The following is a 15,020-nucleotide window of genomic DNA, read 5'->3' as shown; positions in this document are numbered from 1 at the left end:
TTTAGCAACCCTTGTTACGTGCTGAATATCATCTTGAGTGAGGGTACAGTCCACCGTCTTGGCTATACGAAGGACAGTTTCAAATAAATTTTCTGACCTATTCTCAGGGATCCCATTAATCAATATGTTAAAGCCTCAGATAACATTGGAATATTGGGCGTTGACATATCGAATGACGTTCAGTTTCGCGGTCATTTGGAAGGGAAGGCTAAATTAGCCTCCAAAAACCTTGGTGTGCTCAGCAAGGCGAGACGGTACTTCACTCCGGGCCACCGCTTGCAACTCTATAAAGCGCAAATTTGACTCCACATGGAATACTGTTCTCACGTCTGGGCGGGAGCTCATGTGAGTGTCTATGGGCGGCGGTATAGCTTAACATCGGGTGAGCCTCTTGCCCGTTTGCCTCCTATTATATAAAAAAAATGTTATTCTCCCGGACGTGAAGTGCAACAGAAGTTAGCCGGTTCGTTAGGTCAGTCACATTAGACTTTAACCTCTCGTTATCTTTTTTTAAATTTACTATTGCGATATCGTTCTCCTCAAGAGAAGACTTTATATCCTCAAATTGTCGATTCAGGAAGCAGATTGTGTCCTGGAACCTTTTCAGTGAGATTATTAAGTTCCGATGTCACCAATCGCTTAATTGTCACAGTGAGGATTGAAGATAACTCCTTTTGCAAAATATCTCGCAATTTATCTTCAGTGACATTTGGTTCTAGTTCTGGTAGTTGCGAAGGGAATTTGCTAAATTTCTATAGAAATGTAATGGATAAAAGAATAATACCTGAATTAAAAATGTTTTATTTAACGATGTAACCCTTACATCTAATTATATTATAGATATTGGTGTTAATGTAGGTTAGGTATATTTATTGTTGTTTGTTTTTTTTGTAGATTAGGTTGGAAGTTAGGTATAGTTTATTTTTTATTTTTCACTTAGAGCCATACATTAGGCTAGTGAAAGTAGATAACTATTACGATGCATTCGTACTGAGTCAGTAATTAGATAAGGAGTGGAAATTTGGTGAAGTTCATAAGTAGCAGATAAGGTGGTGATGAGTAATAAGCTAGGGTTTTATGAAGGCTATCTCTGCTAAACTGTTAGAGATGTCGCTTCGGTAGTGAGTTCTATCGACTGCGCACGGCATGTTTAGTCGGGAAAGAGTCCAAACTTTTTTTTCAGGTTCGGCCAGCCATGTGTCGCCCACACATCGGGAACTTTGAAGTGAGCCAGAACCCGGAAATCCCTACTACTGTCGACTAAGCTTTTTACCTTTTTTTAAATTATTAGTTTATCTATATACTTTTTATTTTATGTCAAAATGGTTCTTTTGGAGCCTCAATACTGGACGTATTGAGGCTCCAAAAGGCTTTTTATCCAATTTTTCTTAACAAGTCTCTTACAAAATATGCAGACCATTTTTTTGTTGTTTAACTAGATGACCCGGTGAACTTCGTATCAGCTACATATATTTGTGTGGATACTTAATTCAACATTTTTAAATAAGAAAAAAGTGATCGGACCTGATACTTCAGCTATCAAGCAATTGATAGCTTATCGCATATTAAAATTTTATTTGTTTGTTCTGTCTCAAAATCCGTATAAAAGCTCGACATAATTGCGATCAAATCAGTTTCGGTTACGGTCTCTAACGAATACTAAGGTCCTAAGACCAAAATGATTCCTACTTTCGTGCTCTTCGTTTTAAGCGTAAGTTATTTTATATTTATTAATTCATCTCGTAATATTTAAATTACGACACGTGAAACGATATTTTTATAATATACTAGCTGACCCAGCAAACGTTGTTTTGCCATGTAAATAATTTCTAGAGAATTTTAGTGTAGAAAAAAATAGCTAACTTATTGGAAGTGTGCAAGGATGTGGTATTGAATTGATTGAAAGGTGTGGAGGGCCGTGAACGATGAGGAAATATAAAAAAAAACAAAACACCATTTCTTTTTTATTTATCATAAGGAATAATTATTCATATTATTAATTCATTATCTAATGGTAATAAACTTGATGATTTACCCACTCGAGAGCACGCAACGTCCGTGTGAAAAACATGGTGTTTTCAACAATTTTCAAAGGAGAACTAACCCACAAACAGACATTGTTTGGCCTTGGGATTTATTAATAGTCAATGGCAAATGCTAATCTAATCAGAAATTGAATTCGCACATCTGTGGGTATAATATGTCTGTTAATATATTTTCACCTTAAAACTTTCCATTTAAAATGGTGGCATCTTTTTCTTTATAATATACGTATAAAAATAATTTATACTTACAACTCAATAGCCGTTGTTTGCGGGAACTCGTAACGCGTGTTGAGTATTTTAGAGGTTATGTAAATCACTTAATTAACTGATCGTGGGAATTACACTCACAATGAATAATTTTATTAGCTATCAATAATTAATTATATTAGTTATTAAAAAAAATAAAGTTACTTGAGAATATATTTGATATGAGAGTTATACTGAGATAACGCTCGTGCTGCTCATGTTTTGTTTTGTTTTGTATCTTATTTTTTATCAGTGAAACTTTTTGTGGATATATCTAATGTGTTAATTTCATGTTTTATTTTTTATTTTTTTATCTGTTTTGTTTCCCAAATTAATAAATAGAAAGTACAACTTTTCCACTACTACGCTTGACGCATAAACACTTAAAATAGCCGAAAACTGTCGAGAGAGTGAAAGAAGGCTTATTGTTTGAGAGAAATAGGAGACCATCTCCGTTGTCCCTACTCCGTGCTATCTACTGGGTGAGAAGTGACACCGGTGACCAGTGATAACTTACCAAGTGATAATAATAATTTTATTATCGAGCGGGATACAAAAATTTAAAATTATTAAAATGACTATTAAAAAGCAGGAGTTGGTGATAGAAGAGTGAACATTGGATTGTTTATATTTTTGTATGATGTATCATTAAAATAAAATTTGGGGTGGACACCCCTTATCACTTAGGGGTTTAAAATATACTCAGACTTACTGAATATGCATAAGAATCAGTCAAGGCGTTTCGTAGGAGTATGGGAACCAACATTGCGACACGAGAATTTTATATATTACCGGTCATGTCCATTACGAACTGTCAATTCCAAGAAGGTCAAGGTTTCAACGTGCGACTCTCATTCCTGAGGTTATAGGTTCGATACCGGATGTGCACCAAGGGACTTTATATCTATGTGTGTATTTAACACACACTCGTACGGTGAAAGAAAAACTTGTGAGGAAACCGACATGCCTTAGAACTAAAAAGCGACGGTGTGTGTCAAGCACAGAAGCTTGATCATCTAAATGCCTATTAGAAATGATCACGGAACATATGCAGTAATCTAAGACCCATTGCCATTATATTATAAGTTTCGTTAAATAAAAATAGAATTCTAGCGAATTTATGCGTAAAATTACACTTATTGAGTTAAAACAATTGTATATTATCGTATATTTATGACCTCATTTCTCATTTTAGTCAATAAGTATGTTCGATGTCATATATTTTTATTTATTATTTATTTATATATAAACTAAAAGTAAAGGAAAAACCAAAAACTACACCTTCCTGCCTGCAGGTCTACGCCACAGTACAAACAAGCAGAGACAAAAAAAGTGCGTGCGTAGAAAGTACACATGTCAGAAGTGAAACTTCTTTGTAAATTAATGATAACTAAGGTAAAAGCCCCAATGGATGATCATGTACAGTATATGATCACTTGTATGTATATCTATATTCACAATGTTTACACTCTGTATACGTGCTTATCATAATATAAATAAATAAAAATCTGCGTATACTGCACAAGACGTTATGCGACAGAATTGCCCAAGTTCTAATACTTCTATCTTAAATGTATGGCAATCATGTCCCAAGTTGGCAAAAAAATACCTTTAAAGGATTTGTTTTGCAATTTTCGGGTGTTATTTTAGAATTATATAAAATAGATACGTTTAATTCTAGCGATGTATGTAGCTACAAAAGAAATAAAAAGGCTTACTTTCAATTAATTTAATTTGATTCAAAGTATACGGGATGATGCATTTATCTGTTTCCCTGTTTTATCTAGTCTGTGCTTTCCAAATCAATACTTATTGTTTTCCTGGTAATCGAATAAGATGTTTTGTGGATAATCAAAACGCATGCTTTACCTCTAAGCAATACCGGTACCATAAAATGTTCTTTCACCGGCCCCATGGGGATAATGATGATATTTGGTTACTGGATATTGACCATTGCATAATCGCGTTGGCAATATTTTTGTTCAAAGTCTTCTAGAAGATAATTGAAATATAGGAATTCTTTGTTAATATGACAAGCTGATTAACCTTTTTGTCTTTACTGTGAAAAAGATATAGTTTTTCTAGGAATCAAACCTAGCAATGTTGTTCTTCGATGCATAGTATTATGGTGAAATTTTTTACGATTCTTATTGTTATTTATTTCAGATAGCAGAGATGCATGCTCATGCTGCTCCTCAAGGTAATTAAAATTTAATATTGTTTTTAAATAATTTTTACCAGTTAGGAAACAAATTGACAATTTAATTATTTAAATTAAATAATTCAATGATTTCAATGTACCAGGTATGTCAATTGTCAATTATCCACCTCAACGATCACCGATTGGTGTCTAACACCAGTGATATTTTAAATATTTTAATTTATTTGAAGTACTTACTTCTTACTTGAAGTACTTATATACTTGAAGTATCAGACATTAACCCATAAGTAATGTCATAGGCAACTTAAATAATTTTTACAATGACAATTTGTTAATATTCAAGTAAAAATCACATTCACAAATATATAGAGCTTTTGGACAATCAATAGTTTTAAAATTATAAATAATTCTAAATATGTAATATAAAATGCTTGGACAACAATCGTCTATCGTTGAGTGCTTTCTACAATATTCATTAGGCCTTAGTAAAAGTCGAGACTTAGCGTGAACTTCGAATCCCGTATGTAAGAGAATACGCAATAGTTTAACTAATCCAGGGAATCATCCTCAAACAAATATACACTACCGTTTAGCAGACCCTTGATGAGGGAGATGCGCATCAGATATTAATTTCATCATCACGATGAGACGTGTCAGAGGTGTAGTCCGTACGAATATAATAATAATAATTAAGCCTGCTTTATTCTTTGAAACATGCTTCCATATTTACAAAAGATACACTAAATTTTAGAGTATAGGCGTCCTCCAACTGGCTCCATCTTTCTCTATCTTGAGCATTTTTCTCCCAATCTCAACCAACTTCTTTAAGCTCGTCAGCCCAAGAAGGCGTCCTCTCTTTCTTTTCCGTTTCTTATTATCCTGTTTGGGCCAGCCTTTCCACTTAATTTTTTAATGTAATAATAATAAATAGCTATTTGCCAGAACATTGATAGTCCTCGTGTTAGTATACATTCTCCGATTTTAAACGTTAACAGGAGTTTTAAACCTGTAAAAAAATATTGTTTATCGTATTAGCGAATTCAGTTACGTGTTTCTTTTTGCAGATGAACTAATTCCTCAGAATTATTATAATCCACCACCGGACGTACCTCCAACTTCACACCCTCCTTCAGCAGCAACAGCTGACGCACCATTTGCGTACCAAGGGTATCCACCCAACTTCTACCCCGGGAATACACCTCGAAGTCCCCCGTTCTACTCTAGCTTCAAAAATCTCAACTACCCCGTTCATCCGATTCCTAACAATCCCGCCCCAAAAGCCCCATTATCTCAACCAGTACAACCTGTTCCAGTTCAAGTACCTATAACACAAAGTGTTCCAATAGCAACCCCACTTCCACTCTTACCTCAGCCCACTGTACCAAATGTTCTAATACCAATAAATACAGCTCAGGCAACAACCTACAGTAGCAATGCGTCCAGACGAATTTTTAGACGCAGAGCGCCTAAAAGTGGGTCTAACAGTTATAGTTACATTTACATATCTGGCTATGGCTCCGCTTCAGCTAGTGGAAACAAGTTAGCAACTAGCTCTGGTGGAAACACAGCTGGATGGACTTCAGGATCTGGCCCAGGATTAGGATCTGGCACAAACACTGGAGGAAACACAGGAGGAACTAGCTCTGGCTCTGGTTCAGGATCACGCTCAGGCTCAGGAGCATGCTTAGGCGCAGGATCATGTTCGGGCAAAGACTCAGGCAAAGGGCCAGGTTCATGCTCAGGCCCAGGATCATGCTCAGGCTTAAGATCAGGCTCCGGCTCAAACTCATGCTCAGGTGCGGGATCATGCTCAGGCTCAGAATCAGGCTCAGGCGCAGAATCATGCTCAGGCGCAGCATCATGCTCAGGCTCAAGATCAGGCTCAGGTAAAGGATCATGCTCAGTCGCAGGATCATGCTCAGGACCAGGTTCACTAGCTCTGGTGGAAAAATATTAGGAACTAGCTCTGGCTCTGGCTCAGGCTCAGGCTAAGGCTCATCTCAGAGGAAGCAGTACAAGGGGAACTAGCTCTGGATTAGAAAAAACTAAATTTTGTACGATTTCAATCTATAGATCCGTATAAGGCTTTCAATTCAGTTATCGAACCATACCCGCAATAAAAAGGCAAACTGTGCATTTGCTTCAGTAACTACTTACAGATTCCAGCCAGCAGTCATTCGCAATCAATTTAGATTTTACTAACCCGACATTTATAAGTAAGCAAGCATTTTAAAAATCAATCTATGTATTGAATCAAAAATATTAATAAATCAATAGAGCAATTGTGTTGTTTTTAATTTACTACACTTGGTTTAACCCAATTCACTTATTTGTTGGCATTGCTTTCACACAGATGCACTACGTTTTCCCGTAAATTAAGAGTTACGTTGACAAACTAATTATAGACAATTAAAGTAAATAGACAAATAATTGCTAAGAAAAAGCCGTAACTATCGTGATAATTACAAATTTTGACGATGGATGTCAGAAGCTGTAACAGGTGCATTAACTGAAGAAGCTGCGGAACATCGGAACAAAATTTTAGACGGCGTAGCGAAAATCATTCCAGAAAATTTAACAGACAAGCCTTGAACCAAGATATTTTGAATAATTTATTATTAAGTTCTGATCCCTATCTAACCTCGAATCTACATATAAAGATTTATTGATTTTTTGAAGTATTCAAATGTAAAAAAGACCCAACAATAACCTAGTATATTGCAACCACTAGAATGTCAGCCTTTGAGGAACTAGTGTCCGAGGTAAAATTTATAAGAGAGGAATTCTCAGGCCTTAAATCCACGGTAATTGAAGCCAGCAATACTATTAAGGAGTTTGGATCCCGACTATTAAACATAGAAAATAGGTTACTTGACATAGACAAAGAGGCAATAAAAAACCTAGAGAACAGAGTTGAGTTAATTGAAAAAGACAGTGATCTCGCAGAACAATGGCATCGAAGGAACAATATAGAAGTAAAAGGAATACCACAGACAGCAAATGAGAACCTGCTTGACCTGCTTATAAACATTGGTTCGAAAGTAAATTATCATATGACAAAGCAACAGTTAAACTTTGTAGCCCGAACTCCATCTCGAGACACGAACTTATACTGTACATTACATTGTACTTAACTCGTACAATGATCTTCAAAAAATTACCAAAGGAAATTGACTGCTTAACTTATAAAGATAAATACTTACTATTTGTGTATGCTAATCTAACCATATTTATTTTAATAATCATAAAACCGAATCAGTTAAGGTTGAGAACCATTGTGCGTGTTGGAGCTCTCGTCTGTTCATACTACGACTGGTTTGCAGCATGTAAATACTTTCATACAATTAATAATCACTACTTCACTGCGTTGACCATAAGGTTGCTCTTTCGCTGTACGTGTTCATTAGTTGAATTTGTATTAAATAGCATATTGAGGGTACTTAACATCTATGACCTACTTATATTCTATTCGCATATTCTTACTTTTTTAATGTATACTTCTACAAAATTATTATAGGAATGGAAAGGCATAAACTACAAAAAAAATACCAAAATCATCTTAATAACAAATTACCTATCTTTAAGTGTCCGCTTAACTCAATACTACCTATGCATAATTTCGTCTTGCTATATTTTGTCCACATTGCTCATAAAGAATATATCTTGCTTTGTGGGTATTATATATTTTAGTGAACGTAGTTAATTTGCAATGTATTCACCAAATACTGAAAATTCATTCACAATTGCTAGGATTCCAAGCGCTGCATTTACTTGAAGTAATCCGGCTAATTTCAAGGTTTTCTCGCGAGACCATTCCATTTCAAAAAATTCAAAAAAACATCGGGTTCATCCTGCGATTGATCAAGCAATTTATATTTGATATAAAATAATTTTTGTACATACTGCACAACACAGTTTGACAAATTGATTGTGTGTCTTGCGATTACGGATCCAATTTATTGATTAGTTGCAAGTTTTGTTGTTTGTGAAGTTTGCCTACCACCGATTGTCATTGCACTGCGTACATGATAAAATCTTAAAATCGTTACAACCATCATTTCCAAACGATGTATTAAATAGCGCATACTGTAGTCAGGCACCGGTATACATTTTTTAACGAAGGTAATGGAATATCTAGAGAGCAATATTCAAATGGATAGTGTTTACTAGCTTTTGATTTAACACCGGATTTATCGGATAACTCTAATGTTCTCTAGGAATCTCGTTCGCCATGGTAGTGTAACAACGGAAGTTAGATTCGAGAGCGCATTGACTGAAACAACTAACTATGTAGTTTGCGGAGAGTTTTCAAATATTGTAGAAATAGATAAGAACACAAATGTATGTTTAATTCTGTTGAAATGAATTCATTGGTACAAATATGAATAGATAGTAGGAAATGTAGTCAGTAAAAGAAAAAGGGAGTAAACGCGTAGTATTAAAGTACGAACATACTAGAAGTGCAAATCAGTATCCGTAGAATACATCCAGAGCAACGTATATCCTTCAAATCGATTGCCGATGTATGCTCTGGTGCCAGTACTTATCATATGGCTGGCTATTCATATAAACGTCGGAAGAGTTGGGGAATACTGTGATTCATTTGGACGTAAACCTATTGAAGCAATAGAAGAATTTTTAAGGAGGAATTGTTGCATGTGGAGGTACAATAGCGTTATGGTTCAGGATTATCTATCGGCGGTGTGTGGTGAGTACTACTTGGTATATGTATACTACAAGTTTAAAGGGATAAGATTAGAAGACTTCCTTAGAAATTTTACATGTGACTCAGTGAATAATGATACGCTGCTAGTAAATTTGTATATTTATATTTATGTTTTATATTTATTTATTAAAGCTTACCACATCATACATTGTACTCAATCTACTGCATATTTTACAAAATCTTTCATCTTAAATGTATGACAATTGAAGTAAACATGAGTGTTGTAAAAAAGACTTTAAAAATTAAAAAATACAATTAAAACAAATACATAAAAACTTATATTAAAAAAAATCATCAGCAAAATAGCGAAGTAGGCTCGAGATAAGCACCTAACAATGCTTTCTCTAAAACCGATCAGCCCACTACCGAATATATCCAGCTCCGGATAAGCACTATTCAATCCGTTAAAATCGCGAAGAATTCGAAAGAGAGCTGCTTGGACTCCTAGGTTCGTTTTTGTAGGAGGAATTTGGAAGATATTTTAGACCTAGGGAATGAGTAAGGGACGATAATTTTATTATCATGTAAGAGGTCACTGCTCTGATATGATTATATAGCAGTTTATATAAGAAGGTAACACCGGCTAAAGTTCTCCGATCATACAGTGATATCATATTACATTTTTTAGTCGCTGACGGTACGGGTGTCTATGTGAAAATCCTCTGCTCTAAAAAAGCTAGGTGTCGCGTAAAAGAGCTTTGAATGCTGTCAACGCGTTGCAAATTGATAGCATATAGTGGATTCCATATAATACTGCCATATTCAAGATGATTGCGCACCAGAGCGTTGTACAGAACAGTGTTAAGCCGGTTGCAGACCGAAAACTGAGCTATGCCAAGGCTAAACTAAGCTATGCCAAGCAAGGTAGGCTAAGCTAAGCTAGAAATAAATAGCGTGCACACCAACAGCTAAGCCAAAGCTCAGTCAGTGTTGCGTAGTTCAATTAGACGGACGTTGCTATCTTAGCTTAGCTCGTGCAGCTGCGCATCGGCATACACAACTAACTTAGCTTCGCATATTTTAGTTAGCTCACGTAGCTCAGTTCACATAGGATATGAGGTTCGTTTGAATTGACCGTCCTCTCCTAAAACCATGTTGCTCGTCAATGATACAGCCGTCAACACTTTTAAAGATTATGGGATACAGGACAGACTCAAAGAGCTTGGAAAAAACAAGATAGAATACAAATAGGACGGTAATATCTCCCTTTTTATACACAGGTACAACACGAGACCTTTTCCATTCTGAAGGAAAAACACCATCTTTAACAGATCTATTATAAATAATAGTTAGGGGCAAAGACACGGGACAAGTCTACATAGTTTTACAAAAATAGGGGGAATCGAGTCTGGCCCAGCTCCTTTATTAGTATCAAGTCCTTTTATTTTCATAGATATTTCATTATCACTAATGCTCAAGGACATTAGGACATCAGCATTGCCAATATCATCTGGAGTGGAACTGTCAACAAGTGATTCATCACAAGTATATGCAGACGAAAATTGATATGAAAAAAGATTAGCAATATCAGGTGATGACTGGGCCGTCCATTTTCATGCAAGAGAGAAGCGGTGAGTGACCACCTTTCTTATTTTTTTTAAAAACTCCAAAAACATTTAACATTATTAGGAATGCTTGTCTCAATATTTCGCAATCATATCATAATCATCATAAAGTTCGTGATAACGTTGTCTGATAATGTGATACACTATTTCGTCTCGAGGAGTCGCATAGTCTAACATTCCAGTCGATGGTTTTCAGATCCCCTATACTAGACACATAGTCAGCTTTATAAAAATTTAATTTTGTGTTACCTCTAGTTCGCAAAAAAGATATTTCAGAATATTCAATACTTATCAATAAGCTTGGATGATTCGCGTATATTTTACTTAACGATTCGGAGGGGGCTGATACATTAACATATTACTTAATACTAAACCTAAAAAACGATCATCGCTATTACCTATACTGTTAAATTGCTTTAGGCTATTAATAGACATAAAATCAATCAAGGCAAAGCAAAGTGTATTGTTATAATTATAAGGTGTCATAAAAAATTTACTATTGTTAGCGGTAGTTGATCTAGTTCTTAGGGTAGGAAATTAAACACTTCAATGATGAATTCACTATAATTTACTTCACTGATTTTACGTGAACTGTATAACTTCAAACTTGTACAAAGGAATAGCCCGTGTGCATGTGTCCCAACCTCTTTTATAATCACAACTTCCCTACTCCGACTCGACCACCCCACTTCGGGGTCGAGTCAATTCGTAACAATTCGTAAACAACCGAACGAGTCAAATGAATAACTATTGCACATGCGCACGTGTAGCAAGATTCTTAAGAATATGTTTCATAAAAATGTTTAGAATTTAATTAAATAAATATTAGAAGCTAACACATTTAGCGATCTAAATTAATTAACCCTAGATTGAAATCACCAAGAATAATGACATCATCGCTTAAGTTCAAAGCTCTGTCAATGCTGTCAAAAAAATGTGTCAAAGTCCCAATCTTTACAGGAGGAGTCAGATATACTACACATATATTTATTATTTGAGTAATATTTATATGTAAGGTAACCCATAACTCCTCAACATCCGATTCCCATGCCTCAACTCTGAAAAAAGACATGTCTTTGGAGACTCCCAATATGACACCTCCACCATCCGATTTGATATTGGTGGAACTTGAACGATCTCTACGACAAACAGTGTATCTATTGTCAAAAAAATTCCATGTTTGAAATACCAGATATCAGCCAAGTTTCAGTAAGAGCGATCTTAAAATTAAAGTAAGTAGAACCATATCTCTGCGTTCCGTAAGCGGCTAGGCTGGTTACCGATTCGTCAGAGACGTGATGCTCATGTTCTCCATCTCCTATATTCCATCCTGTTCAACCCTAAAACTCCTTCCTATCTCAAAAATGATTTCAAATTTTTGGGAGCCCATAACTATAGCTTACGCTCTTCCGAAAACTATACCCTTGAAATCCCATCTCATAACTCCTCCTTTCTTGGCGATTCCTTTAAGGTCTCTGCAGTTAGGCTACGGAATTCACTCCCCGTCCCTATTGGCTTAGCTCCTTCTCTATCTTCCTTAAAATTTCTTCTGTACAAACATTACCTGTCCACATCGTATACCGAACTTTCTTACTAACTACTAACTGACGTGAGACTTATCTTAAATTATCGTGATTTATGTGTCTGTGTTTTACGTTCTATTTTTAATGTATCATCTTTTTAGTTTAGTTTGTTTTTTTTATTGCTCCTGTTTAGTTTTGTCTTAATAACTATGTATAACATGTATTTTTGCACTACTTGCCTATGTAATTTAATAAATTTTTATTTATTTTTTTCTTTACTTAGAGTGGTTGCCAGGAAGAGATCGCTTGAAAGGGATAAGGACGCCAGTTGCCCTTCCTTTTGATTTAAATATGTTCAATTTTTTGAATTGAGAAAGTTTAGTCGATTTAGTTTTAAACTCTTGAATGTTTTCATAATAAATATTAAGCATCGTAATATAGCTATATTTATAGTGTCGTTATTCTTTATAAGCAAGGCTTGGCAGTTTTCGTTTATTCTTGTAAGAACGCGTCCATTGCGAACCCATACAAATTTATATTGCTTCTCTTTTGCTTTCAAGCGTGTGGCCGCGTAAAGAGCATTGTTCACTGACGTTAAATGCTCGGATACAAAAATGGGTTCCTTTGTTCCTCCGATAACATGATAATAAGACTTTAGTTTATCTTGTGGATTCCTCTTATTAAATTTGCTCACAGCAGCCAGAACAGAGTCACGTGTACGCGGGCTTCGTAACTTAGCTACTACGAACCGAGGCCTGTTACTGTTATTAGTTATTTTAACAACCCTTGTTACGTGCTGAATAGCATCTTGAGTGAGGGTACAGTCCACAGTCTTGGCTATACGAAGGACAGTTTCAAATAAATTTTCTGACCTATTCTCAGGGATCCCATTAATCAATATGTTAAAGCCTCAGCTAACATTGGAATATTGGGCGTTGACATATCGAATGACGTTCAGTTTCGCGGTCATTTGGAAGGGAAGGCTAAATTAACCTCCAAAAAGCTTGGTGTGCTCAGCAAGGCGAGACGGTACTTCACTCCGGGGCACCGCTTGCAATTCTATAAAGCGCAAATTCGACCCCACATGGAATACTGTTCTCACGTCTGGGCGGGAGCTCATGTGAGTGTCTATGGGCGGCGGTATAGCTTAACATCGGGTGAGCCTCTTGCCCGTTTGCCTCCTATTACATAAAAAAATGTGTTTCTCCCGGACGTGAAGTGCAACAGAAGTTAGCCGGTTCTTTAGGTCAGTCACATTAGACTTTAACCTCTCGTTATCTTTTTTTAAATTTACTATTGCGATATCGTTCTCCTCAAGAGAAGACTTTATATCCTCAAATTGTCGATTCAGGAAGCAGATTGTGTCCTGGAACCTTTTCAGTGAGATTATTAAGTTCCGATGTCACCAATCGCTTAATTGTCACAGTGAGGATTGAAGATAACTCCTTCTGCAAAACATCTCGCAATTTATCTTCAGTGACATTTGGTTCTAGTTCTGATAGTTGCGAAGGGAATTTGCTAAATTTCTATATAAATGTAATGGATAAAAGAATAATACCTGAATTAAAAATGTTTTATTTAACGATGTAACCCTTACATCTAATTATATTATAGATATTGGTGTTAATGTAGGTTAGGTATATTTATTGTTGTTTGTTTTTTTGTAGATTAGGTTGGAAGTTAGGTATAGTTTATTTTTTATTTTTCACTTAGAGCCATACATTAGGCTAGTGAAAGTAGATAACTATTACGATGCATTCGTACTGAGTCAGTAATTAGATAAGGAGTGGAAATTTGGTGAAGTTCATAAGTAGCAGATAAGGTGGTGATGAGTAATAAGCTAGGGTTTTATGAAGGCTATCTCTGCTAAACTGTTAGAGATGTCGCTTCGGTAGTGAGTTCTATCGACTGCGCACGGCATGTTTAGTCGGGAAAGAGTCCAAACTTTTTTTTCAGGTTCGGCCAGCCATGTGTCGCCCACACATCGGGAACTTTGAAGTGAGCCAGAACCCGGAAATCCCTACTACTGTCGACTAAGCTTTTTACCTTTTTTTAAATTATTAGTTTATCTATATACTTTTTATTTTATGTCAAAATGGTTCTTTTGGAGCCTCAATACTGGACGTATTGAGGCTCCAAAAGGCTTTTTATCCAATTTTTCTTAACAACTCTCTTACAAAATATGCAGACCATTTTTTTGTTGTTTAACTAGATGACCCGGTGAACTTCGTATCAGCTACATATATTTGTGTGGATACTTAATTCAACATTTTTAAATAAGAAAAAAGTGATCGGACCTGATACTTCAGCTATCAAGCAATTGATAGCTTATCGCATATTAAAATTTTATTTGTTTGTTCTGTCTCAAAATCCGTATAAAAGCTCGACATAATTGCGATCAAATCAGTTTCGGTTACGGTCTCTAACGAATACTAAGGTCCTAAGGCCAAAATGATGACTAATTTCGTGCTCTTCGTTTTAAGCGTAAGTTATTTTATATTTATTATTTCATCTCGTAATATTTAAATTACGACACGTGAAATGATATTTTTTATAATGTACTAGCTGACAGTGAGCTGCTAGTGTTTTCAACAATTGTCAAAGGAGAACTAACCCACAAATAGACATTGTTTGGCCTTTCGATTTATTAATAGTCAATGGAAATGCCAATCTAATCGGAAATTGAAAACGCTTATATTAAATTCGTAAATCTGTGGGTATAATAAGTATTCGTGGTATTAATATATTTTCACC

General features: G+C 35.5%; 1 protein-coding gene across 4 annotated transcripts in view; it reads left to right on the top strand.

Moving 5' to 3' along the window:
* The first annotated feature begins 1,567 nt into the window (after positions 1-1,567).
* Positions 1,568-15,020, top strand: part of LOC123715806 (cell wall protein IFF6-like) — a 37,762-nt gene continuing 24,309 nt past the window's right edge. The window contains exons 1-3 of one of the 4 annotated variants that reach the window (XM_045671122.1): positions 1,568-1,711; positions 4,458-4,491; positions 5,517-6,035. In XM_045671122.1, the coding sequence (XP_045527078.1) occupies positions 1,679-1,711; positions 4,458-4,491; positions 5,517-6,035 (586 nt within the window). In that variant the 5' untranslated portion in view covers positions 1,568-1,678. Of the gene's footprint in view, positions 1,712-4,457; positions 4,492-5,516; positions 6,736-14,635; positions 14,751-15,020 lie in introns of those variants that run through there. The other 3 variants (XM_045671125.1, XM_045671124.1, XM_045671123.1) reach the window with 3 other exon arrangements.

This window comes from Pieris brassicae, chromosome 10 (assembly GCF_905147105.1).
Source record: "Pieris brassicae chromosome 10, ilPieBrab1.1, whole genome shotgun sequence".
NCBI lineage: Eukaryota > Metazoa > Arthropoda > Insecta > Lepidoptera > Pieridae > Pieris > Pieris brassicae.
This window is presented reverse-complemented; position numbering and strand designations above follow the sequence as displayed.